A 24,538-nucleotide genomic window follows, 5' to 3' on the forward strand; every position below is an offset into this window, starting at 1 on the left:
CTCAATTACCACTTTATCTGTAAACCATTCACACTCTGTTGTCACACTAAGACAAATTCTTTGAGGGCAAGGACTAGACCAAATGAGTCCTTGGTGTCTCTGGCAGGGATTACCACAGGGCAAGTAAGATAGACAGACAGACATAAGAAATATTGAAGTACCTCTGAGCTGGCCCACATGTCCCAACACTTGCTTAAGGAAGCTTTCCAAGTTATCTCTGGGGTTATACTAGGCCATAGACTTCAATGTCTCAAAGGCCAGGAGAAGGGGAGAAACTCACCAGTTCCTGAGCCTCGAGGGGCTGGAAGGGCAATGCGGATACAGCAATTGGCTACTTCAGTGAAAATGTCTGGATTGCGGCATGCAGCTGGCCCCAGGACACGAAGGATATAATTGATCTCCCGAGAACCAAGGCTGCCAGATACAACACCAGAGGTAGTGCTACCAGCTCCACTTGTAGCTGCTGAGCGAACCACCTAGTAAAGAAAGGAAGAAGCAATGTGGATTAATGACCACTTTCTAAAACTCCAATTGCATTCAAGGAAGAGTTACCAAGGATTAAAATACTATCCAAACTCTGCCTCAAGACACTGGATGATAGTTTTAGGTTTTTGGGAAAAGATGCACTTGGGTCTTTTAAGTCCCATTCCTTCCTGATTCAAAATATGTGGCTTATAAAAAGTTACAGAATCCAGCACATCCCAAAACTATCAATTATTATAACAGATGGCATGTTATCTTTATAGAAATTGGGAAATGTATCTAGACCACTGATCATCTAAATTATAGCCCTCACACGTAAGTGCCAGCTCCTAGCCTTCCCAAATGCTGTCCCAATTTTAAACCAGAATGGTTCAAACTCTAAAAATATGCAATACCAATATCCACTCAGTGTTTAAGAACGAAATTAAACGTTTCTTTATGCCTCAAAGTCAATAATCAGTCTTAGACACAGGAAATACTGAACTATTTACAGATGGCTTGCTCTGAAACTATAGGGCTTACACATTATGCTTTTGGTCTTCACAAAAGGACTCATTAATCAATAGAAAATACAAGAAGGTATAAAGAAAATAACTACCGTATTTTCCATTATCATTCCTTTGTGAACTATGTTCACAAACATCTTTTGGAACCTTAATGCTTTCCTTAACAAATCAGTCATCTCTTTAGTTGAACATATTAACCCCAATATCTTGCCTGTAAAGCTATAATCCTAAACTCTCATTTTTTAAATACTGAAAAGTCTAATTTCACTATAAAGAATGTGCTGTAATTTAGTTATCCAGTCCTCTGCTGGACATTAGATCTCCAGTTTCTTCTATAGTGAACATTCTTGTATATGTACCTTGGCATACTTGACTTTAATTATCAAATAAATTCCTAGTCATAGAATTTCTAGGTCAAAGAATATCTCAAACTGACAGTACCAAATTGCCCTCCAATGTGGCTGCACCAATTTCCACTCCTACCAAAAAAGTAAGAGTATGCCTGGTTGTCCATACCCATACCTTCAATGGATATTATCAAGCATTTACATTTTGCCAACTTGATACATTAAAACTGCCACTGATCTTCCTTTCCTCCTCATAATCCTAAATACAATTAAGCTTAGAAAGCTCTTATCCAACAAGAACCTGTATTTTCCAGGCATTAAATTTTTTAAAAATGTTTATTAATTTATTGTGAGAGCGAGTGAGCAGGGGAGGGGCAGAGAGAGAGAGACAGACAGAATCCCAAGCAGGCTCCACAACTGCTAGCACAGAGCCTGACGTGGCGCCTAAACCCACAAACCATGAGATCATGACCTGCGCTGAAATCAAGAGTTAGACGCTTAACCGACTTAGTCACCTAGGCGCCCCCTTAGCATTTAAAAAAAATTGAAGTTTTATTTATTTTGAGAGAGAGAGACTGAGCAGGGGAGGGGCAAAGAGAGGGAGAAAGAGAGAACCCCAAGCAGGCTCCACACTGTCAGCACAGAGCCCAATGCAGGGCTTTAAATCACAAACCATAAGATCATGACCTGAGCGGAAATCAAGAGTCAGATGCGAGCCAACCCCAGTGCCCCTTCCTAGCATTTTTTAAGTTGTATAAACGTTAAACGTTTTAAATATTTTGTTTTTAAGTCAGAATTCTATCTGTATGTAGCTGTTTCTTCCCTGTTGGGCTGTCTCTTGCCCTGGATCAGTATATATGCTGTTTTTAATAGTGTTCCTTCTTTTGATTTTGCTCCTGTCAGATGAAATCAAATAGGCTGGGTGAATGAATGCGAGATGTATACTCATACACACAGAAGTATAAAGTGGTTCCACCTTTTTGGCAAGCAAGTTAAAAAATACTCATACGTTTTCACCCAATTTCTAGGAATCTCTGAGAAAAACAAACCTTAAATGTGACAAAACCATGCACAAAAATGCAAATTGCAACACTAATTATAAATGTAGGAAACAGTGTCCCAAGAGAGGAAAATGGAAGTCCAATAACATTCACATGATGACTGTTGACAAAGAATTAATAGGAGGAAATAAGACATTTGTCCTCCCTACTTCTCCCCTTTGAGGTCTTATGTTGACGTTACAAAATTTTTTTCATGTTTTAAAAAATTTATTTTTGAGAGAGAATGTGCGTGAGTGGGGAAGGGGAAGAGAGAAAAGGGGACAGAGGATGTGAAGCAGGCTCTGTGCTGACAGCAGGCAGCCTGATGCAGAGCTGGAACTTATGAACTGCGAGATCATGACCTGAGCCACCCATGTGCCCCATAAACATTTTTCTCTTTTCTAATTACTTTGTCATTTTTTCCACTGCTTTGTGTTTCCTAAAATAAACATATAAACGTCTTAATTTTCCAATCTGCACAACGGGTATCTGCAAATGCTTATTAAAGTGTCTGGCCTATTATAATATTCCCAAAACTTTACTACTTTTACAACTCCAAAATAGTGTTTGGAAAATGTGCTCACAGGTGAATACATGAGAAATACTCCTATAAGGGAATCAACTTTAACACATATACTTGGTGAAAGGTATCCCAGTTCCTCATTAACAGTTTTTGGTTCAAAAAACCTATACTGCCAAAGAGGACTTTATAGGTAAGATTTATTACTGTAGTAAATGTTAAGGACAGAAAATGTTATTTTCTAGTTAAAAAAAAAATCATTCAATGGGACGATCTTTCATATGTAAGCAAGCACTTGAGCACACAGCTGGGAAAGTTTGCTGTACAAAACATATAGTTTGTGTATCTAGTTATATACCCTATGAAAAACCAGAAATGTATCTAAGATCAAGGAGAACAAAGGTATGATATAAAGCTAAACCAGCTTCTGACATCAAAAAGACTCACCTTTTCCATGGTATGACGGAGGGTGCAGGGATCCTCAATGATATGTCTTAAAAGAAGGGTGACCAGGGGGGTAAACCCATTGAAGCCTGAACTCTGGGTCAAATTCAAGATCATGCGGGTACTCTTTAGCTCTGCAAACATCATGTCGTATTTGTGGTCTCGGGTGAGTCTCAGGCAGAGACGAAGGGTGGCATGCAAAGTGTCTGGGTCTACAGGGACTCCTAGCATGCTCACACAGGCCCGGATTAAAACAGTCACCATATCCTCTGTCAGGCCCTGGATCAGGATCTCCCCAATTTTTGTTTCTTCCAGGCTCGTCTCCTTTTCAGTATTTGTACTCTCTAGGGCCAAAGGAGTATCTACAAATGAGAAAGTAAGAGTTCAGAAGTTTAATTTGACATTTCCTTCCATGTCTCTCCTGCATAGCTAGGTCAAGCACTTGGGTTTGTCTCTATTAAAAAATATACCAAACACCAATTCTAGGACCAGATAAAAGGGACTGTGTATCTTTAAGTCACCAAGCAATATGATGGGTAAGAAATCACTCATGATAAAATTGGCCAAAACTTAAGCCATAAAGGCACATGAAGCTTTATGTAACACTCCTTGAAAGATTCAAAACTGAAGGTCCATACCACTGGGTTTATTTTCTTTACGTTTGATATCCATTTCTTTGCTTTCTTCCAGCGTCTTCTCTAGTTCCTGTCCATTGCTATTTTTTGAGTTTTTATTCAGCCGTGGTACCCTCAGGAGAGTCAGCATCACAGGGCGCCGATTCCCTGTTTCCTCATTAACCTAGAAATTCAAGAAGACAAAGAACAGCTCTACAAAAGAAAAGGAAACTATAAGAGGGGCTGGAACTCCCAGGTAAAATGCTGCAATAGGAAGGAACCCTGGCAACTTTTCCCATCCTTATCACCTACAGAGAGAAAGCCTGAAGGTCCCCAAAAGTAAAGCAGCATACACAAGGCCCTATAACAAACTGGAAACTTTCCAATAGAGTATATACCATCCCTAACACTTAAAATCATTTCTGGTTGGAACAGTATCAAATTGCCATAAACAACAGACTCACGGTCTAACTAATGACTTTAGGAAGACTCCATTCTCTGTCAGCTATACCGAATTTAGTAGTGGTAATAGCGCTTCTTGTAACACATGTCAGGACGTCTGGTTCAGGAAGAAGCAAACCAAAAGGCATACTCAGCATCTTCCCTCTTTTCAAAGAAGTTTACAGCACTGAGTGAGCACGTACCTGCACCATTGTAGTGAACTGGACAGTGTATCTTCTTCGGCCTGCAGTGAAACGCACACTCGTCTCTCCAGATTTCCAGGCAGAATCAATAGTGCTGTTGTTGCTTGCACTGTAACTACACCAACGCCCAGAGCGGTCATCAAACCAGCGCCAGTTGTTGTTGTTGGACTGTAGATACTAAATACAAAAACAAAAAATTTCTTTGTATTTTCTACAAGTTTGGTTGTTAGAAGAAACAGTAACTGTTCACTGCTAAAGCTAACCAGGAAAAAGAAAGAATACTGTGAACATTTAGTAGAATTTTGAGAACCAAGAGAAGTTTTTTGTATACATTAATTCTCACATTCCTGATCCCTTCCGTAAGCATGAAGACCTCTACACCCTTGTCCTGCAATCCTCTGCTTTTCTTTTGTTTCCAACTGTTTTCCACAAATGGGAAACATTAGTTCAAATGTACAGGAACCAAATTTCTGTTTCTGAGAAGGCACTGAGATAATGTGGCCTATATAATTTTTGTATAAAAAGCACTTGGCTTTTGTAGGAATTGCTGCACACTCAGTCCTTCATATAGAAGCCACTCTCTCCTCTGGAGATAGCACACTCCTTTAACATTTTCTTCCAGGTAAGTTCTAGGGTCCTTCACCCAGAAGCTCCATAAAAAATAATTTTAACTCGCCATTCAGAAGAAAAATATAGCTACTGAGATCCCTCAAGAGATTTAGGTCGTGATCAGGCAGCTTTCCATTCATTCTTTACTACTCTACCATATTCTCTTCTGGTCTATTCTTACCTCAAGAGGCTAAGCAGTTTTGTCAACTATGTATTATATACCTTAGTCATTTGGGCTCTCCTTTTTGAAGAGATGGCTGTCTTCTCATAGAAATCTATCAGGAGCAACACGGGGGTGATCCACCTAAAAAAGAAAGAAATGATTTACTTTGGGCAAGCCAGAAAACCTGTACAATATGGGAAAACTTAACGTGATTTTATTAGGCACCTCATCTATTTTCAAACCACAAAAGGTACACAAGATTTGCCCCATACATGCTCTAGAAAAGTGCTTGATTTAGGGCCTGAGCTATAGGGCCCAAGTCTGAGAGGAACAGAAATGAAACCAGGTGAGATACAAGATCACTCACTTCGGGGTCTGGACCTCTTTTTGCTCCTTGGCGGCCTGTAGGCAGGGTTGAACCACTTCCAAGAGTTTGATTAGGACATTAAGGATGCCACTAGATTCAACGACCCAGGCACAAGGTAGCTTCAACTCCTAATTGGCCAAAAAAAAAAAAATAAATACAACTTCTATTCACCATTAAGGATTGGCACAGTATAGGAAAACACAAAGCTGAACACTAAGAGAACTGCTGAATTAAAATTCCACCTCTACCACCTACTAGCTGTGTGATCTGAGTTACTTAAATTCTCTAGGCCTTCAGTGTTTAGACCCTCAGGGGTCATAGGAAGCAATAATTTCTACTTCGAATGTTAATTGTGGGGATTAAATGAAGTGTGTGTGTGTGTGTGTGTGTGTGTGTGTGTATACTTGTTCACTCTAATGCCCAACGCATTTCCTGGCACATTAGTATGTACTTATACAGAAGCTGTTATTAGGATCATTAATATCATTATCATTAAGGATTACCATCTAGGAAATATAATCTTAATTATGTTGAAGTTGAAAAGCTTCTGATTTACAGAGAACCTTTATATTCTTTCCAGGAAGATGGAATAATTAAACATAGCAACAGTTAGTTAGTAGTTCCCCTACAGGTGCTACACTATAAAGTAGTTCCTTTATAGGGGCTGCACTGGAAGTAATTTAAATGTCCAATAGGCAATTACTTAAACTAGGGGACATCCAAAAGATGGAATGTATACATGACATGGAAAATATTCATAATACCGAGAGAACAAAATACAGAATTTTCTTTTTTAAAATGGTCTGATCCTAATTATTTTAAATGCATAAAAAAGGAGTAGAAAAAAATTAAAGACTGTTACTTGTGATTTTTAAAAGGGGGGGGAGATTCATGAGTGATTTACATCTGTATTATAATGTTATTGGGGACCCTGCATCCAGTACTTTGCAATCCTTCCCAAAAGTTATTTATTCACAAGTGCTATAATAAGAATTACCACTTCCATCAAAAAAGGAAAACCCCAAGACTGTAAACACACAATTTGACACATACACTGGACTTAATCTCCTGAGTTCTTGTAAAGGGTTTACTCCGTTAAGTTCAGGTTTTACTGTTAAGCCTGACCTACAAATGAAGAGTCACTTGTTCAAGGTCAGTTGCCTCCTAATTCCTATGTAGGATGAAACAAGAACATGTCCTGGCCATTCTCTTGCTTAAAATAATCTGTTGATTGACCAAGTATGAAGGAAGAATCAGATTCTATCTGATGCCCATCATCCAATTTCCACATCTGACCCCACCTTTTGTCTACCAGTTAGGTTTCCTCAGAGAGGCCAAACTATCCCACAACTGTACTGGGATAGTCATTCTAAAAACCTTATAACTACCACCCCCCAAATCCTCTAAGACATGATTCAATTAATTAACACTTGTTCTGAGAAGCTCTTCCCTCATTAGCCAGAAGTGATACATGTGCCCTCCTCCTGAACTCAGAGAAAATTCTTTATACTATTCATGTGGCACAGAACACTGCATACTGTACTTAATTATATGTCTTATAGCCTATCGGACACTGTGGGCTCATGAAATGAAGAGATCATGTCTTACAATTCTACCTTCTTGAAGGTCTCAAATGGTAGGTGTTTTATAGTTCTTTAATGATGAATTACAGGAACCAAAAGATCTAAATCTTACCTCAAAAAGCAGTGTTAAAAGCAAGATTCTAGTAGCTAAATTGGAGGCTTGGGGCAGGGTGGCCATCTGACTGATCCACTCTGACACAGTTTTTGTGTCACTCGTTGTCAGGGGAAGAGCAGCTTTGATCAACACATCAGCAGCTTCCCACACCTAGAAAAGCAGAGAAGTGGCCAAGTCAGGTAACTGTAGATAGAGTATGGAAGGTTTGTTAAAACATCCTTAACCTTATAAAACACTCCCTCCACTCCCAACACATTTGCTGAAGAAGGATGAGTGAATAATAAAATGTTAACTAAAGGGATTTAGTGTATCAAAAGATGCATGCTATGAAAGGATTGCTTCTAAAAAGAGGAGTTTCTTAGGCTAGATTACAAGAAGCCTCAATTTTAACTTAAAGGAAATGAATATTTAAAAAATTTCTGGGTGCCTGGGTGGCTCACTAAGTTAAGTGTCCAACTTTGGCTCAAGTCATGATCTCATGGTCCCTGAGTTAGAGCCCTGCGTCAGGCTCTGTGTGAATATCTCAGAGCCTGGAGCCTGTTTCAGATTCTTTGTCTCCCTCTCTCTCTCTGCCCCTTCCCCGCTCACACTCTGTCTCTCTCAAAAATTAACATTAAAAAAAAAATCTAGGGGTGCCTGGGTGACTCAGTTGGTTAAGCATCTGACTTCAGCTCAGGTCCTGATCTCATGGTTCACTGAATTCGAGTCCCGTGTTGGGCTTTGCATTAACAGCGTGGAGCCTGAAGCCTGGAGCCTGCTTTGGATTCTGTGTCTCCCTCCCTCTCTGTCCTTCCTCACTCAGGCACAGTCTCTCTCTCAAAAATAAACAAAAAAAATTAAAAACATTTTTAATTTCTGGTGCATGTAAGTCAACCCCAAAGGTTCTCCAACTTACATTTCCATCAACAATCTTTTACTACAATTGCCACAGAATTACCATTAAAAACAAAAATAAACCAGAATGTTAGAAATGTTGGTCTTTAGTCTGCATGTTCAATTTCTTATAAATTTGACATAATTGCTGTTTTCTAGGTTTTAGTTTTCTTAAAACCATTTCTATAAGCTCTTAATATAAAAGATAACTAAACCTAGATCCTATCTTGGGAAAAAGGTTTACCCAGTTCTCCTTTTACTTTTGTGCTATCTCCATACACTAAAATTATTATGTTTACATATATCACTTAAAAAAACATTTTTTTAAGGTTTATTCATTTTTCAGAGACAGAGAGAGACAGAACATGAGGCGGGGAGGGACAGAGAGAGAGGGAGACACAGAATCTGAAGCAGGCTACAGGCTCTGAGCTGTCAGCACAGAGCCCGACACGGGGCTTGAACCCACACACCATGAGATCATGAACTGAGCTGAAATCAGATGCCTAACTGACTGAGCCACCCAGGCACCCCACATAAATCACTTTTTGATTTCTTCCTCTGCTCTCTTGACTTAAAAAAATATACAAAAGAAGATTCCAATGATTTAAAAACATGAACAGTTAAAAAAAAAAAGGTAAATAGGACTAAAATATTAACTATCTTTTTGTGTGGGGATTCAGGGTTATTTCTTATCCTTTTCATGTAACTAGTACACGTTAATTTCATAATAAAGAAAAACACTTTAAAAGAAGACAAATATCAGGTCACAACTATTAATCAGGATGGGGACTTGTCAAAGTGGTTGCATAGGAGAGGGAAAATAAAACATTTATTCACGGTTAGTCCAAGGGGACTAACTTGGCTCAAGAGTGAGACACATTTGGAACGTTTTGGATGAATTTCAGAGGAGATGCCTAGAAAAAGAAAGCTTTGTTTTTTCCTTGAAAAGGTATTTTTTTTGTTAAGTAGTTTATTCACTTTTTGCAGGGAACACTCAAGAAACAGCAAGATTACCAGATCTAAAGAATTCAAAGAGAATATATCCATATCAGGCAAAATGCAAAAACAAAACAAAACCCTCCAAGCCCCAAGCCAACAGTTTTATTTAAAAAAATAATAATAAATCAGATTTTGATGGATGGCAAAAAAACCACTTCACACACTCCTTTCTTCTGGCTCCTGGAGAGCTCACCTGATTGACTACTTGCTTCAGAATCATGTCTCGATAGTCAGCTCCATTACGTTTGATTGCGGTCATGATCAGATCACACACCCGGTATACTGTGTCCGGCAGCTCATCAAGAAGGTGAAAGCAGCCTGGCAACATGGTATCTGTGAAAGTGTGGAGCTCATCTTGTTCCAATGGATCAGCATCCTGGAACTTCTCTAGACATTTAGCTTCTTCCTCCTCCTGCTTTTCCCGAGCTTTCCGTTCCTCCTCCTCCTTCCGACAAGCAACTTCCTGGAGGCGGGGAAGGAAGAATGATAGCATATGGGAGAGGTGAAGACAGAATACTCTAAAAATGTACTGGCCCTACCATACTGAATACCTACTACCTTTCTCCTCAAGCAGGAGATATGTTCTTAGGCGTGGCAATTATTCATGAGGGCAGCCACAAAGGCTAAGGCAAGACAGGAAAAGCAGAGAAAGACACTTCTAACTCCCAAAGCATTGCAAATTTATTTGCAGCATCCTGTATCACACCCTCCCAAGAAAATCACCTGGAGAAATGGTCCTGCATTCTCTGCCAGTCTAAGTAAACTGAAGCAATTGTTATTTAAGAACAGACAAGCCAAGATTGGCCTAATTACCAGGTATATTTTGGGTCTCTTATTTGACAGTAAAGGTTAACATTTCATCTGCCTCACTTAGCTTCAGGTCAGTACAATGTAGATCAGTGATGGCAAGGTTGGGATGAATGAATACTCTCATGACGTTTCTTTAGACATTAATTCCACCAATTACATTGCAGTAGTAGCAGAATGTTCATAAAAACAGTAAAGATTAATGTTGTCAGACCCTTTTGGATGTCCTATGTCCTAGTTACCTCAGGTGATTCCGCTCTTTGATCCATTGGGATATCCTGTCCTAGAGACATGGCAATTGCTCTCATCATCTGGTCCTCTTCCGACATACTCAGATCCTACAGAGAAGCAACAGAAAATCCAGCAACAAAACACATAACAACTCACAAGAAATCAGACATCCTGTGCTCAAGCTTTAGAGAAAAAGAGAAGGTGCCCTGAATGCTGCTCTCTAAATTCAAATCCTAGGCTTACCTGGTTGCTACAAAACCAAAGAGGGGAAATCACAATGAAATTAAGCATAGGAAGGGGACTTCAATGTGACTACCTAGTCTGCATTTCAGAAAAGCATTTCTTCTATTGCTTCCTGACTGTGGATACTAAGAGTTCTTCTGCAAAAAAAAGTCCAGTAATTTACATGGCTGGGAGATAGGAAGCTTCTGCTTATTACATTCTAGAACAGTGTTATCACAAAACAAAAATACTGGCATGCAGAAGTCTGAAAATGACAAGTAGTTTATAGAAGGGAAGACCAATGATGGAAACACAACAGAAGAAAAAACATAGCAGCAGCCAAACCAATGCCCTAGAAAATTACAACTGCTAAGCCAACTTACTCGAACAACTCCTCCCATGATTGGGGGAGGGTGGGTTAGAAGGTACTCTGTGGCCTGCTCCATGGTGCTGGTGTTCAAGAGGGCCTCCATGGCATGTTCCCTTGTGAAGCCCATGTCCATGAGCTACAAAAAGAATGCAGGATCTCAGAACCACAATAAAAGAGAAATTCAAATACATTTTTAAAAGGTAGAAACCCTTCCAAGATGAAAACAAGGTTTTCTAACTTCATATGAACTGAGAACAGTAATAAGCTAAGGCAGTTAAGTAAATAAACAATCCTTTCCATTTGGTGCTTCCACAGCATTCAAACATCAGAGCTACACATTGGGGCAGGGAGCCAAGGTGATTCTCAATTCTATCCTCTAAGAAAACGGGGCTAGATGTTTATTACCATGAACAGGATCACTCTAATTCACAGATTGAGATTCATACACAGAAGCAAAAATGGATCCCCACTCTTCTGGAAAACAAACTGGCAACAGAACAAGAGCCTGAGAAACTGACCCAGACATTTTATTACTAGGAAATAATCATGAGATGTACAGAAAGATATGTACAAAAAGAAACTATACACCACTGATTTACAACATCAAATAAGAGGATTAACATCCAGTAATAAAAGAATGATAGGAAGCTAAAAAATCACCCATTTTCTTAATGACAGCAGTACAATTCTACATACTGTATGATGTTAATTAGACATAAAATCAAGTGATGAAAACCCATCTTTTCTGCTGACATTACGAATGCCTTTAAAAATATTTTGTTGTATTTCCAAATTTTCTTAAAGTGATCATTTAATAGTTATATATGTATATTTAAAAGACATATTTGTATTTAAAAAGGACTCTAGACATAAAGAGAGCACGCATACACACATAAATTCCCAGAGGAATATGCTAAATGCTCCGTGATACTGAGTTGTCAGGATTGTAGAGCCTCCTCAGTCTGCTTCTAGCCTCCAATTTTCAAAATGTGGTTTATATATTTACTTAAAGACAACAAACAAAAGTTTTGTAGATAAGGTTTCAGAGAGCTCTGTTGGAGAATAAATTTGGGTCACGATACCCCTACCCTTTCCCTCTACAGATTAATGAGAAAGTAGCTGAGAACAGTTTGTGTCCAAAGAACATGGCAGCCACAGCCTATTGAGAATACTGTAAAAAAGTTTTAATACTTAACAACATGCTTGGGAGGACACAAATCTTTTACCTGTTAGGAGCATGAAAATTACACTCCAGCTTTCTCAGGAGAAAAAAGAAATGCTAAGAGGGAACAAATTTAAACGTATCTCCTATCTAAGAGGACCAGGCACTCAGTGGCATGTAAACTTAGAAAACCCACAAGCAGTATACTCTATCAGGTGCAAAGCCTAGGCCCTGGAGTGGGAGGCTAGGACCCTACCTGTTGCAGTTGCTGCTGGTTGACTTGAGGTTCCCGGCGAGAGCCACCTTCTTCTTGCCCTGTGTCCTCTTCTCCTCGAGACCCCTCCTTCTCTTTGCTTAGTCTCTCTCGAATCACAGGTTCTCCTCGGAGAATGTGGCATAGGATGGCCAGCATGGACTCAGCCATTCGCCCACCATATACCTTCAGGGGTTTCCGGTTCCAAAGGTTCTTGATGCAAGTAAAGGCTGCCTAGAAATCATTTGAAAAGCTGCGTGATCATTCTATCTCAATTCAAAGCTACTGGAGGAGTAAGTCAAGGACTTATGGGAAAGTCTTTCCACAAAAGGTCAGTGCCAACAACAAAATCCTTGGTCAGTACTGAGGGGGCATGAAGAAGCACACAGAAGGAGCATTGAACCCAATCTAAAGAACCAATCTCAAGTTTACAGTTCAAATATTTACACCACAGCATATTCTCCAATGGTCTCTATCCCCCTCTTCTGTAAGGCAGCCCTTATCTGGGAGTATGATCCAATGGTTCTCCAACAATCAAGTTATTTCATTAAGGACCAAAAAGAAGGAGAGCTACCTAATCAGCATGAGAAATTTGTCTTGGTTTCAGAATGCTCAATACTCACTTTCTGAGTTACCACAAGGAAGCGGAGGGCACTGAATTGTGGGAAGTTCTGGACGCCTCCAGGCAATTTGGCAGGCAGTGAATGTGGAGATTCAAGCACCGTGGTGGGATTCACCATCTTCTCCACTAGCATTAGCCAGGCATCTAGGAATTCTCCTGTGCCATCAGGTAAATCTGAATGTTCTAATCCCTCAGCAACAGGAACTTTGCCTCCCATGGACAGAGCCCAGTTGAAAGTTCTAAATTCAAAAAAGAAAAAGTATATACAGAGAGTATTAGTATTGTAGATGGCGGGGGGGGGGGGGGGGTCATTCAGAAGGTTCCCAGTATCTACACTGGCACTACACGTCCCTCCTCTTAGAGCTACAGCTGCTAATCTATCCAATATTTATTAGCTTTATCTTTTTTGGGGAGGAGGGTTTACTCCAGATTTATTGGGGTATTACTGACATATAACATATGTAAGTTCAAGGTATACAATGTGATGATTTGATACACATACAGACTGCAAAATGATTACCACTTTTAGCTTTACTTTTCAAAGCCAAACTGAACAAACAAAAAAACAAAAGTGGTTACCAGAAGGGAAGGGAGTAGGGGAATGGGTAAAATAGGTGAAGGGGATTAAGAAGTACAAACTTAGTTATAAAACACAAGCACTTCACAGAAATGAAAACTGTGGCATAGGGAATGAAGCTAATAACATTATAATAACTTTGTATGGTGACAGATGGTAACTACACTTATTGGGATGAAAACTGCATAATGCACAAAACCATCAAATCATAATGTTGTACACCTGAAACAAACAGAAAACTATATGTCAACTATACTTCGATAAAAAAGTGAAATTCAGCTTAGAATCTTCAGACTAAGAGAAGGAGAAAAATTATCAGTCAGAGAAACAATAGAAAAAGACAAGTCTATTAGAAAAATATGTACCAAGCACTAAAAACCAAATGAGAAAAAGCAGAGACCCTTATGAACACCTCTAAGGGTGAATCCCAACCTCCAAGAAGACAGACAAATATGTCTAGTTCCCAGAATGTAAAAGGGTGTAACTAATGGCTGTCTCTATGTATCTCAGGGTCACAGGACAGGTGATGTAGAAAGTTGTGTGCTAAGGCACACAGAAAGACCAAACTCCAAAAAATGCTTCTCTATGAAACAACTTGATTCTTACTCAAAAAGAGCATTGTGGCCTCCAGAGCAGAGAAATTTCTGCAGCATGAGGTGGTAAGGATATTTCCTCTCATCAAACAGCATTGGAGATGTAAAACCAACGGAACAGATGAAGAATGTCAGCCTGAAAGAGGGGAAAAAAATTTTAGACTTCTCTGAAGCATTCACAGAAGTAGTAGGAAAATTCATGTAGAAGCCTAGAGTAAAATTTAACATTGTACTGAAGTGACTGAGAGACTGACTGGAATTCAGGTGGGTGGCTAGTCTGGTTGTTAAAATTTCTAAAGCAAAAAAGGTGATGATTTTTACACCTAGGAAAAAATACAAGGTTACTGAAATATAGTTTGATTATAAATACTTGAAAAATCTCTATATTCTAGACTAAGAAAAACCAAGACAGTACATTAAACTGCATGTAGGCTACACATCTATAGTTAACAGGGGACCTTTCAAGTCCTCTAGTTCAGTGGTTCACTCTCCATTTAAGTAGAAAAGCAATGAATTTGATTCTGTATCTCAAGCAGAATCTCACCTGAAGCGGGGAGTAGGTGTATATGGTGGAGGTTGCCAAGATAAGCCCTTTGTGAGGAGCTTAGTGAGGGCTGAAGCTGTGGATCGAGCAGCAGGTGTCGGTGCTGTGGTGGTGCTGGCAGCATGATGGCTCCTTCTCTGGCGGACAGGAGACCCCACGCAAAGTTTAACAAGGAGTCCAAATAGTTCAGCAAGTGCTCGGCCTAATCTGGAGGAAGCTGGAACCCAAAAGTCAAAATAAGGCATGAGAGTACTCTCAGAATGGTTTCATTATAACTGACATTACTGACGATATATTTTTATGATCGACCACTTCCTCCCACACAAACACCTGGATTTGTTTCTACATCTGACAATCCAAAAAGGAAGTTCCAGAGAATAAATGCCTCTTTTGAAGGCAACAGAGAAGTATGTTGGCACTCATTATATATGTGAAAGACAAGATAAACACATTGTTAAAGTAGATATTAATGGAAACCGTCTTTGTAGAAAAAGCAACATGAACCAGTTAAGTAAATGAATACATCTACTGGGTTATGGAATCACTTAAAATGCCTACAGAACTTTAAACATAGCAAAACCGTTAACAATTTGGACAAGGAAAGAACATCAGATATACTATATATTGTCTGATCACAACATTAAATGTATGATCCCCAAAGGAAAAAAGATTGCTATGAAAAGCTTAACAATTTTATAAATGCCTTTCTTAAGGTGTTAGGTAGATTGTAAGTATTTCAAATTTTCATTCTTGTAGGATGCTTTTTGGTATACGTTGTTGAACCAAAGAGTAGAATCCAAACTCATGTTTGAAAATAGAAAAAGGGAAAGGAAACATGGCCAAACATATTCTATTTGGGTGTTTCTTTGCTTTTCTTAAACCATTTCTCTGTATTTTTGTTCTACAATATTACTCAAAATCATAAATGAAAATACTGCTATAGAATTTCTAAAACAAACATTTCATCATGATCCAGAGTTAAGAAAGGTTAGATCTGAGTCAAAGTAAAATCTCTTGTGTACAACAATGCACTGTGAAAAATAGGCTCTACTAGAGCTGGCAGTACATATCATACCCAAAACTTAGTAAGCTGAGTTAAACAGCCTAAGAAAAAAGGAATATGACTTTCTTCTTCTTAATCCATCCGAATTAGGATTTCCTAATATTAAGTGGTACAGATACTTGCACTGCTTGGCTGGATGCTGGGTATGCCCAGACTCTGAAAAACCAATGCATTCAAACCTAAGACTGCACTTTGTTTCACCTTCAGGTGAACAAATAGCAAAGTGGCTCAAAGGTTGTTAGCAAGGATAAGAAAAGAAGATAAAAGGCCAGTAGCCACAGATAAATAGACATTAAAAGCATGGGCCGGGCCCACAAATAAACCCCAGATTTTTCTAAGGTCAGAGTTGTCCAAAAGGTCTAGCAAAGAAAGTAGAGGTAAACCATGAGCACCTTCTTGGTCAATTTACCTTCAATATGGGGTTTGTGGTGGTAGATTTTCAAATTAAAACGAGTAGAAGTAAACAAATTAGAACAGAATGTAAAATTCAAGGGAGTTAAAAATAATAAACAGAATAACCAAAGTCCATTTTCTGCTTGTTTTGGGGCACAGCTCCAGATTCCCAGGAGTTATGTCTTCACTTTCCTCTACATTAAGGTGTCAGAAAGAGGTAAATATTGAGGAACATACAAAATAGGTTCCTTAAACACTGACATTAAGAGGCAAAAGAAGACAAAGATCCGTGCACATCTTTAATGCAGTCTTGTATCATGTTAATGTGGTCTCCACAGAGCTGCCAAATTTACATTATTAAAACATGAATCAACCATGTCACTTGCCAGCTATGTTTAAGGGACAGAGAAAGGAAAAGGAGACTGGGTGGAGTAGCCACACAAGTAACAGGAAAATAGGACAGTTTCATACCACAGAAGCCAAGAAAAGAGTATTTTGAGGTGGTGGGCCAACTATCATCCTGCAAAAAAGTGAGAAAGGAGCTGAAGAGTATCCAATGGACTTAGCAATAGGTTACTAATGAGACATTTCAGTGGAATGGTAGGAGTAGAAGCCATTTGCAGTAGTTGATGAATAGGTAGGAAGGAATTAAAGACAAGGAGGGGTAGACATAGCTTTCAAGAAGCGAGTCTCTTATGCCTGTATCCCTAGCACTTAGTACAAAGCCTATCACATAGCAGATATTGTATTAAGTACACCTGAAAATAAGTCACCAAAGTTGAAAAGTTCCTTAAAGGAAACAACGCAGCCATATCAACTGAATTTGTCTGAGAACTGGTTAAAGCTCTGAAACCCAGAAAAGGGAGTAGAAAGAAAAAAATCACTCACCTGACAATAAAGGCTTGATTTGCTTGATTCTGGCAGCCATAGCAGGTGTGATTTTAGATTTGCCCTTAGAATCTGAAGCAGTAGGTTCATCTGTCTCCATGGGAGCCAATGTATCACCATCAAGCCCAATGCCTTCTAATAAGCCCTGGGTAGAAGCATCCATACTTGCAGCTGTTCCATCCTGTTCCCCATCTGTAGACACAGAGGAAAGCAGTAAGACCATGTTGAGTTGTCACTTACCTGGTTCCTTGTTCTGAAGTCACAAGAAATAGCTACCCATGGTGCTTGTTACACTTTAAGTTTCCATAACTTCCTAAATCTGAAATAGAAAAAGAAAAACAAAACAAAACTGTACTAACATGCTCCTCTCCTTGAAGCCCTTCTAAGTAGCTAATACTGACATTTTCCAGTGAGAGCATATGAACTGTCTTAAAACAGGGCTACCTTCTAAGACTAGGTACTGCATGACACAGGGGCACCATTCACACAGACTACAATATGAGTGGTGCACCCTCCCTGCCCCAACCAATGCTGTCAAGGTGAATACCCTGTTTGAATTTCATGGCTTGCTAATAAACTCAAATTAAATATCATAAATTACCACTGGAGAAATACATTTTCTAGCATATAAGATTTTTGCATATGAATGTGAGGTGTAATCTTTTTCTTTTTTGGTGGGGATATGTGTGCTCTTAGATCTAATAATCAGCTTTAGACAAACGTTAATAAAACACATCACCAAGTTTTTTTTGTAATGTTCTAAGAAACCCTGTGGAAATGGGAGTCATCTTTGTTAAATATGTAAAAGAAATTGTTAGAAAAAAAATATATCCAGATTGTTAGGTGAAGCAATTCTTTGACAGAGTCTAATTTTGTTCATATATCCTTCCTAGTAAATTATTTTAGTTTCTTTGAGTCAAAATTTGGTGTATTTGACTAAATTCGAGGTTCTAATTTTTGGTTTGGTCCTCTTTCTCCGAATTTATTAATACTTTATTATTTTTTTATTTTAGAGAGTCAGCGAGTAGGGGAGAGGGGCAGAAAGAGAGTGAGATTATCCTAAGCATTTTCAACATGGAGCCCAAAGCGGGGCTCAATCTAACTGTGAGATCATGACCTGAGCCAAAATCAAGAGTTGGATGCTTCAACCTACTGAGCCACCCAGGCGTCCCTCTCCAAATTTAAATGGGCCAAAGGTTTGTGTTTGTTTTATTAGTGCTCTCCCCTCCCCCATAATAACTAGCTATTGTGTAACTCCTTATTTGGTTGAGTTATGCCTTTATTCCTTAAGCATTTTCCCTACGTTTAAACTCAGTACAATTTGTAAGCATATCTTATGGGTTTTTATATATGGAACTGTCTTCACTGTTTTCTTAATAGTCCACCAAATTAATTTCTTCCCTGTTGCAGAATATAGGGGAAAAAAGTTTCCAGGGGCACCTGAGTGGCTCAGTCGGTTAAGCGTCCGACTTCAGCTCAGGTCATAATCTCGCAGTCCATGAGTTCGAGTTCCACAAACTCACACTCTGTCTCTATCTCAAAAGTAAATAAACATTAAAAAAATTAAAAAAAAAAACTTTCCAGAAAGTTGCCTTTATTTTTTTTAATTAAAAAATTTTAAGGTTTCTTGATCTTTGAGAGACAGAGCACGAGTGGGGGAGGGGCAGAGAGAGGGAGAGACAGAATCTGAAGCAGGCTCCAGGCTCTGAGCTGTCAGTACGGAGCCCAACACGGGGCTGGAACCCACAAACTGAGAGATCACGACCCAAGCTGAAGCCGGATGCTTAACCAACTGAGCCATCCAGGTGCCCCAAAAGTTGCTTTTATTAATTTTAGGTTTGTTGCATTAGAATCTGAAAATTGTGTATAATTTATGCTTATTGCAATTTGGAACTTTTATTGTGATATAACATAAAAGCTATTCTCTAAAATACCATTGTACAGGGGTGCTTGGTTGGCTGGCTTGGTTGGAAGTGCATGCAACTCTTGATCTCGGGGTTGTGAGTTCAAGCCCCACACTGGATGTAGAGATTACTTAAATGCCTAAAAGATGGCAGAGTAGGACGGCCCTGAAATCATCTACTCCCACGTTTACAACTAGATATCATCCACATCCAAGTCAATAAACTGAAGAGCAATTCGAAGACCAGCAGAACAGACTCCACAACTAAATATAGAGAAGCAGCTGCATCTGAGAGGTTAGGAAGGTCAGAAAGGCCGAGGGAGGCTGCCCACAGAAGGGAGGGAGTAGGGTGCAGAGAGGGTAGGGAAACAGGCACTCGCACCAGGAAACTCACAAGAGGAGATTAATTCCCATAACGTTTGGCTTTAAAAACCAGAGGGGCTGTGGGCACCTAATGTGGCTCAGTCAGCTGAGTGTTCAACTCTTGATTTCAGCTCAGGTCATGATCCCAGGCTCATAGGATCGAGCCCTGCATTGGGCTCCTCGCTGAGCAAGAGTCTGCTTAAGATTCTCTTTCCCTCTTCCCCTCTCCCAGCTCGCGCATGCGAGCTGGGAAATATGCACATGAAAATAGACCCATCGAACTCACTGAGTCCACAAAACATAGCATTCATTACTACAAGGAGACCCAGAAGAGAGAGAAAGGGGGGTAGAAAATTTATTTGAAGAAATAATAGCTGGAAACTTCCCTAATCTGGGGAAGGAAACAAGATATGCAGATTCATGAGGCACAGAGAAGCCCCAACAGAATCAACAAAAGCAGATGAACACAAAGACACTGTGATTAATTTTGCAAAATACAATGATAAAGAAAAAAACTGAAAAGCAGGAAGAAAAAAAGAAATAAATGTGCAAAATATAGTGATAAAGAGAAGAATCAAAAAACAGCAAGACAAAAAAAGTTGGTAACCTATGAGGGAAAACCCAGAAGGCAAGCAGATTTTTCAGCAGAAACTTGGTAAACCAGAAGGGCATGGCATGAAATATTCAAAGTGTTGAATGGGAAAAAAATCTGTGGTCAGGAATAGTTTATTCAGCAAGGTTATAATTCAGAACAGAAGTAGAGATAAAGAGTTTCCCAGACAAAAACTAAAGGAGTTCACAAACACTAAAGCAGCCCTGTAAGAAATAGTAAAGAGGACTCTGAGTAGAAAGGAGAGATCAAAAGTGACAATATCGGGGTGCCTGGGTGGCTCAGTCAGTTAAGTGTCTGACTTTGGCTCAGGTCATGATCTTGTGGTTTGCGAGTTCAAGCCCTACATTAGGCTTTGCAATGAGAGCTCAGAGCCTGGAGCCTGCATCAGATTCTGTGTCTCCCTCTCTCTCTCTCTCTGCCCCTCCCCTGCTCGCTCTGTCTCTCTCTCAAAAAACAAACATTAAAAAATTTTTAATTAAAAAAAGTGACAATATCAAGGAACTCACAAAAAAGGATATAAAATGTAACAACAAATACCTAAAACATGGGGAGAGAAGAATGGGTTCAAACTTAAACCACAACCAACTAATATAGACTGCTATATGCAAAAGAAGTTATATACGAACATCATGGTAACCATCTATCAAAAACCACTAAAAATATTCAAAGAATAAAGAGAAAGAAATCTAAATAGATCACTAAAGAAAATAGCAAACCATGAAAGATAAGAAAGGATCAGAAAATTTCAGAAACAAGCACAAAACAAGTAACAAAATGGCATTACATATCTATCAATAATTACTTTGAATGTAAATGGACTAAACACTGCAATCAAAAGACACACAGTGACAATATGGATAAAAAAGCAAGACCCATCCTGCCTAAGAGACTCATGTTAGACCTAAAGACACCTGCAAGTGGAATTCGAGGGGCTGGAGAATCATCTATCATGCAAATGGTTGTCAAAAGAAAGTCAGAATAGCAACACTTATACTGGACAAAATAGGCTTTAAAACAAAGACTGAGACAAAGGAGGACATTATATAATAATAAAAGGGACAATCCAACAAAAAACTGTAACAATTGTGAATATGCACTCACAAAGGAGCACCCAAATACACAATACAGTTGATAACAAACATAAAGGAACTAATTGATAGTAATACAATAATAGTAGGGGACTTTAACACACCCACTTACATTAATGGACTGATCATCTAAACAGGGAATCAACAAGGTAACAAGGACTTTGAATGACACACTGGACCACATGGATTTAACAGATATATTCAAAACATTCCATCCTGAAACAAAATAGCAAAATAACACATACACATTCTTTTCAATTATATATGGAACAGTCTACAGAACAGATCACACATTAGTCCAGAAAACTAGCTTCAACAAATTTAAGAAGATTGAAGTCATACCATGCATCTTTTCTGACCACAATGCTATGACAACATAAGTCAACCACAAGAAAAAATCTGAGGGGCGCCTGAGTGGGTCAGTTGGTTTAAGTGTCCAACTCTTGATTTCAGCTCAGGTCATGATCTCAGGGTTTTTGAGATGGAGCCCCCACATCTGTGCTGACAGCACGGAGCCTGCTTGGGATTCTGTCTATCCCTCCCTCACTTGCATATGCTGTCTCAAAATAAGTAAACATTTTTTAAAAATCTGGAAAGACCACAAATACGTGGAGGTTAAACAACATGCTACTAAACAACAAATGGGTCAACCATGAAATCAAAGAAGAAATTTGAAAAGTACATGGAAACAAATGAAAAACACAATGGTCCAAAATCTCTGGGATGCAGCAAAGACAGTTCTAAGAGGGAAATATTTAGCAATATAGGCCTACCTCAACAAGCAAGAAATCTCAAACAACCTACACCAAAAAGAGCTGGAAAAACAACCAAAACCTAAAGCCAGCAGAAGGAAGGAAATAATAAAGATTAGAGTAGAAATGATCTAGAACTAAAAAAAACACAACAGAACAGATGAATGATAACTGCAGCTGGTTCTTTAATCCTCAGTAAAGAGAAAGGACAAAAATAAAATCACCAATGAGAGAGGAGAAATAACAACCAACACCACAGAAATACAAAAAATCATGAGAATGTTATGAAAAACCATATGCTAACAAAGTGGACAACCCAGAAGAAATGGACAAATACTTAGAAACATATAAACTACCAAAACTGAAACAGGAGGAAATAGAAAATTTGAACAGACTGATAACCAGCAAAGAAACGGAGTCAGTAATCAATAAACTCCCAGCAAACAGAAGTCCAGGACTGGATGGCTTCACAGGCGAATTCTACCAAACATTAAATCAAAGAAGACTTAATTCCTATTCATCTCAAACTATTCCAAAAAATATAAAGGGAAAGAAAACTTCTAAATTCTTTTTATGAGGCCAGCATTACCCTGATACCAATACCAGATCAAGACACCACTGAACGAGAGAACTACAGGTCACTATCCCTGATGAACACAGATGCAAAAGCCCTCAATAAACTCCTAGCAAACCAAATTCAACAGTATATTAAAAAAACATTCACCATGATCAAGTAGTATTTATTCCCGGGTTGTAAGGGTGGTTCAATATTTGCAAATCGATCAATGTGATATATCAAATCAGTAAGAGAAAGGATAAGAATCATAAGATAATTTCAAGAAGATGCAGAAAAAGTACGACAAAGAACAGTATCTATTCATGATAAAAAAAAAAACCAACAAAGTAGGTTTAGAGGAAATATACCTAAACATAATAAAGGCCACATATGAAAAACAAAGCTCACATCATCCTGAATGGGGAAAACTGAGAGCTTTTCTTTTAAGATCAAGAATAAGACAAGGATGCCCACTCTTATCACTTTTATTCATCACATCACTCGAAGTCCTAGCCACAGGAATCAGACAAGAAAAAGAAATAAAAGACATCCAAAAGTAAGGAAGAAGTGAAATTTTCCCTATTTCTAGATGACATAATACTATAATATAGAAAACCCTAAAGACTCCACTAAAAAATGCTAGAACGGATATACATATTCAGTAAAGTCACAGGACACAAAATCAACATACAGAAATCTGGTGCATTTCTATACACCAATAATGAAGAGAAAGAGAAATTAAGAACAATCCCATTCACAAATGCACCAAAAATAACATACTCTAGGAATAAACTGAACCACAGCGGTACTCTAAAACACTGATGAAAGAAATTGAAGAGAACACAAAGAAATGGAAAGACATTCCGTGCTCATGGATTGGAAGAACAAATATTATTAAAATGTCTATACTTCCCAAAGCAACCTATACACTTAATGCAATCCTATCAAAATACCAGCAGGAATTTTTACAGAATCACAACAAACAATCCTAAAATTTGTATGGAAACACAAAAGACCCCCAATAGCCAAAGAAACCTTGAAAAAAAAAAAAAACAAAGCTGGAGGCATCACATTTTCAGACTTCAAGTTATAATATAAAGCTGCAGTTATCGAAAACTGTATGGTACTGGCAAAAAAAAAAAAACCAGACACACAGATCAACGGAACAGCAAAGAAAATCCAGAAATAGACACAACTATATGGTCAACTCATTTTGTCAAAGCAGGAAAGAATATACAATAGGAATAAGATGGTCTCTTCAACAAATGCTGTAAGGAAAAATGGACAAGATGTCAAAGAATGAAACTGGACCACTTTCTTACACCATACACAAAAATAAATTCAAAATGGGTCAAAGACCTAAATGTGAGACCTGCATCTATAAAAGCCCTAGAAGAGAACACAGGCTGTAACCTCTATGACATCAGCCATAGTAACATTTTCCAGATATGTCTCCTAAGGCAAGGGAAACAAAAGCAAAAATATACTATTGGGACTACATCAAAATAAAAATCTTCTGCACAGTAAAGGAAAACAACAAAATTAAAAAGTAGCCTACAGCACGTGAGAAAGTATTTGCAAATGACGTATCTGATAAAGCGTTACTATCCAAAATATACAAACAACTTACTTCTACAACTCAACACCCAAAAAACATATAATCCAACCAAAAAATGGGCAGAAGACATGAACAGATATTTTTCCAAAGAAAGTATAGAGATGGCAAAAAAACACAGGATGTTCATCATCACTCACCATCAGGGAAATGCAAATCAAAACTACATTGAGCTATCACCTCAGACCTGTCAGAATGGCTAAAATCAAAGCCACAAGAAACAAAAGGTGCTGGTGAGGATGTAGAAAAAAAGGAACCCATTTTCACTGCTGGTGGGAATGGAAATTGGTGCAGTCACTTTGGAAAATAGTATGGAGGTTCCTCAGAAAGTTAAAAATAGAACTACCCTACAATTCAGCAATTGCGCTACTAGGTAGTTATCCAAAGAATGCAAAAACACTAATTCAAAGGGATACATGCACCCCTATGTTTAAACTAGCATTATTTACAATAGCCAAGATATGGAAACAGACCAAGTGTTCACTGACTGATAAATGGATAAAGAAAAAGTGGCACATATGAAAATGGAATGTTCTTCAACCATAAAAAAGAATGAAATCTTGCCATTTGCAAGGATGTGGATGTACTTAGTATAATGCTAAGCAAAACAAGTCAA

The 24,538-nt window shown here is 38.6% G+C and overlaps 1 protein-coding gene across 1 annotated transcript in view; it reads right to left on the bottom strand.

The window, feature by feature from the left end:
* HUWE1 (HECT, UBA and WWE domain containing E3 ubiquitin protein ligase 1) overlaps positions 1-24,538 on the bottom strand; it is a 164,489-nt gene that overhangs the window by 38,773 nt on the left and 101,178 nt on the right. Inside the window, exons 29-43 of the mRNA XM_027053498.2 lie at positions 17,033-17,224; positions 14,689-14,905; positions 14,158-14,280; positions 12,976-13,213; positions 12,356-12,586; positions 10,951-11,073; positions 10,357-10,452; positions 9,501-9,770; positions 7,433-7,585; positions 5,738-5,865; positions 5,430-5,511; positions 4,599-4,775; positions 3,979-4,138; positions 3,344-3,702; positions 281-476 (exon numbers count right to left, since the gene is read on the bottom strand). Coding sequence (XP_026909299.2) covers positions 281-476; positions 3,344-3,702; positions 3,979-4,138; positions 4,599-4,775; positions 5,430-5,511; positions 5,738-5,865; positions 7,433-7,585; positions 9,501-9,770; positions 10,357-10,452; positions 10,951-11,073; positions 12,356-12,586; positions 12,976-13,213; positions 14,158-14,280; positions 14,689-14,905; positions 17,033-17,224 — 2,745 coding nt within the window. The remainder of the gene's footprint in view (positions 1-280; positions 477-3,343; positions 3,703-3,978; positions 4,139-4,598; positions 4,776-5,429; positions 5,512-5,737; positions 5,866-7,432; positions 7,586-9,500; positions 9,771-10,356; positions 10,453-10,950; positions 11,074-12,355; positions 12,587-12,975; positions 13,214-14,157; positions 14,281-14,688; positions 14,906-17,032; positions 17,225-24,538) is intronic.

Source organism: Acinonyx jubatus, chromosome X (genome assembly GCF_027475565.1).
Source record: "Acinonyx jubatus isolate Ajub_Pintada_27869175 chromosome X, VMU_Ajub_asm_v1.0, whole genome shotgun sequence".
NCBI lineage: Eukaryota > Metazoa > Chordata > Mammalia > Carnivora > Felidae > Acinonyx > Acinonyx jubatus.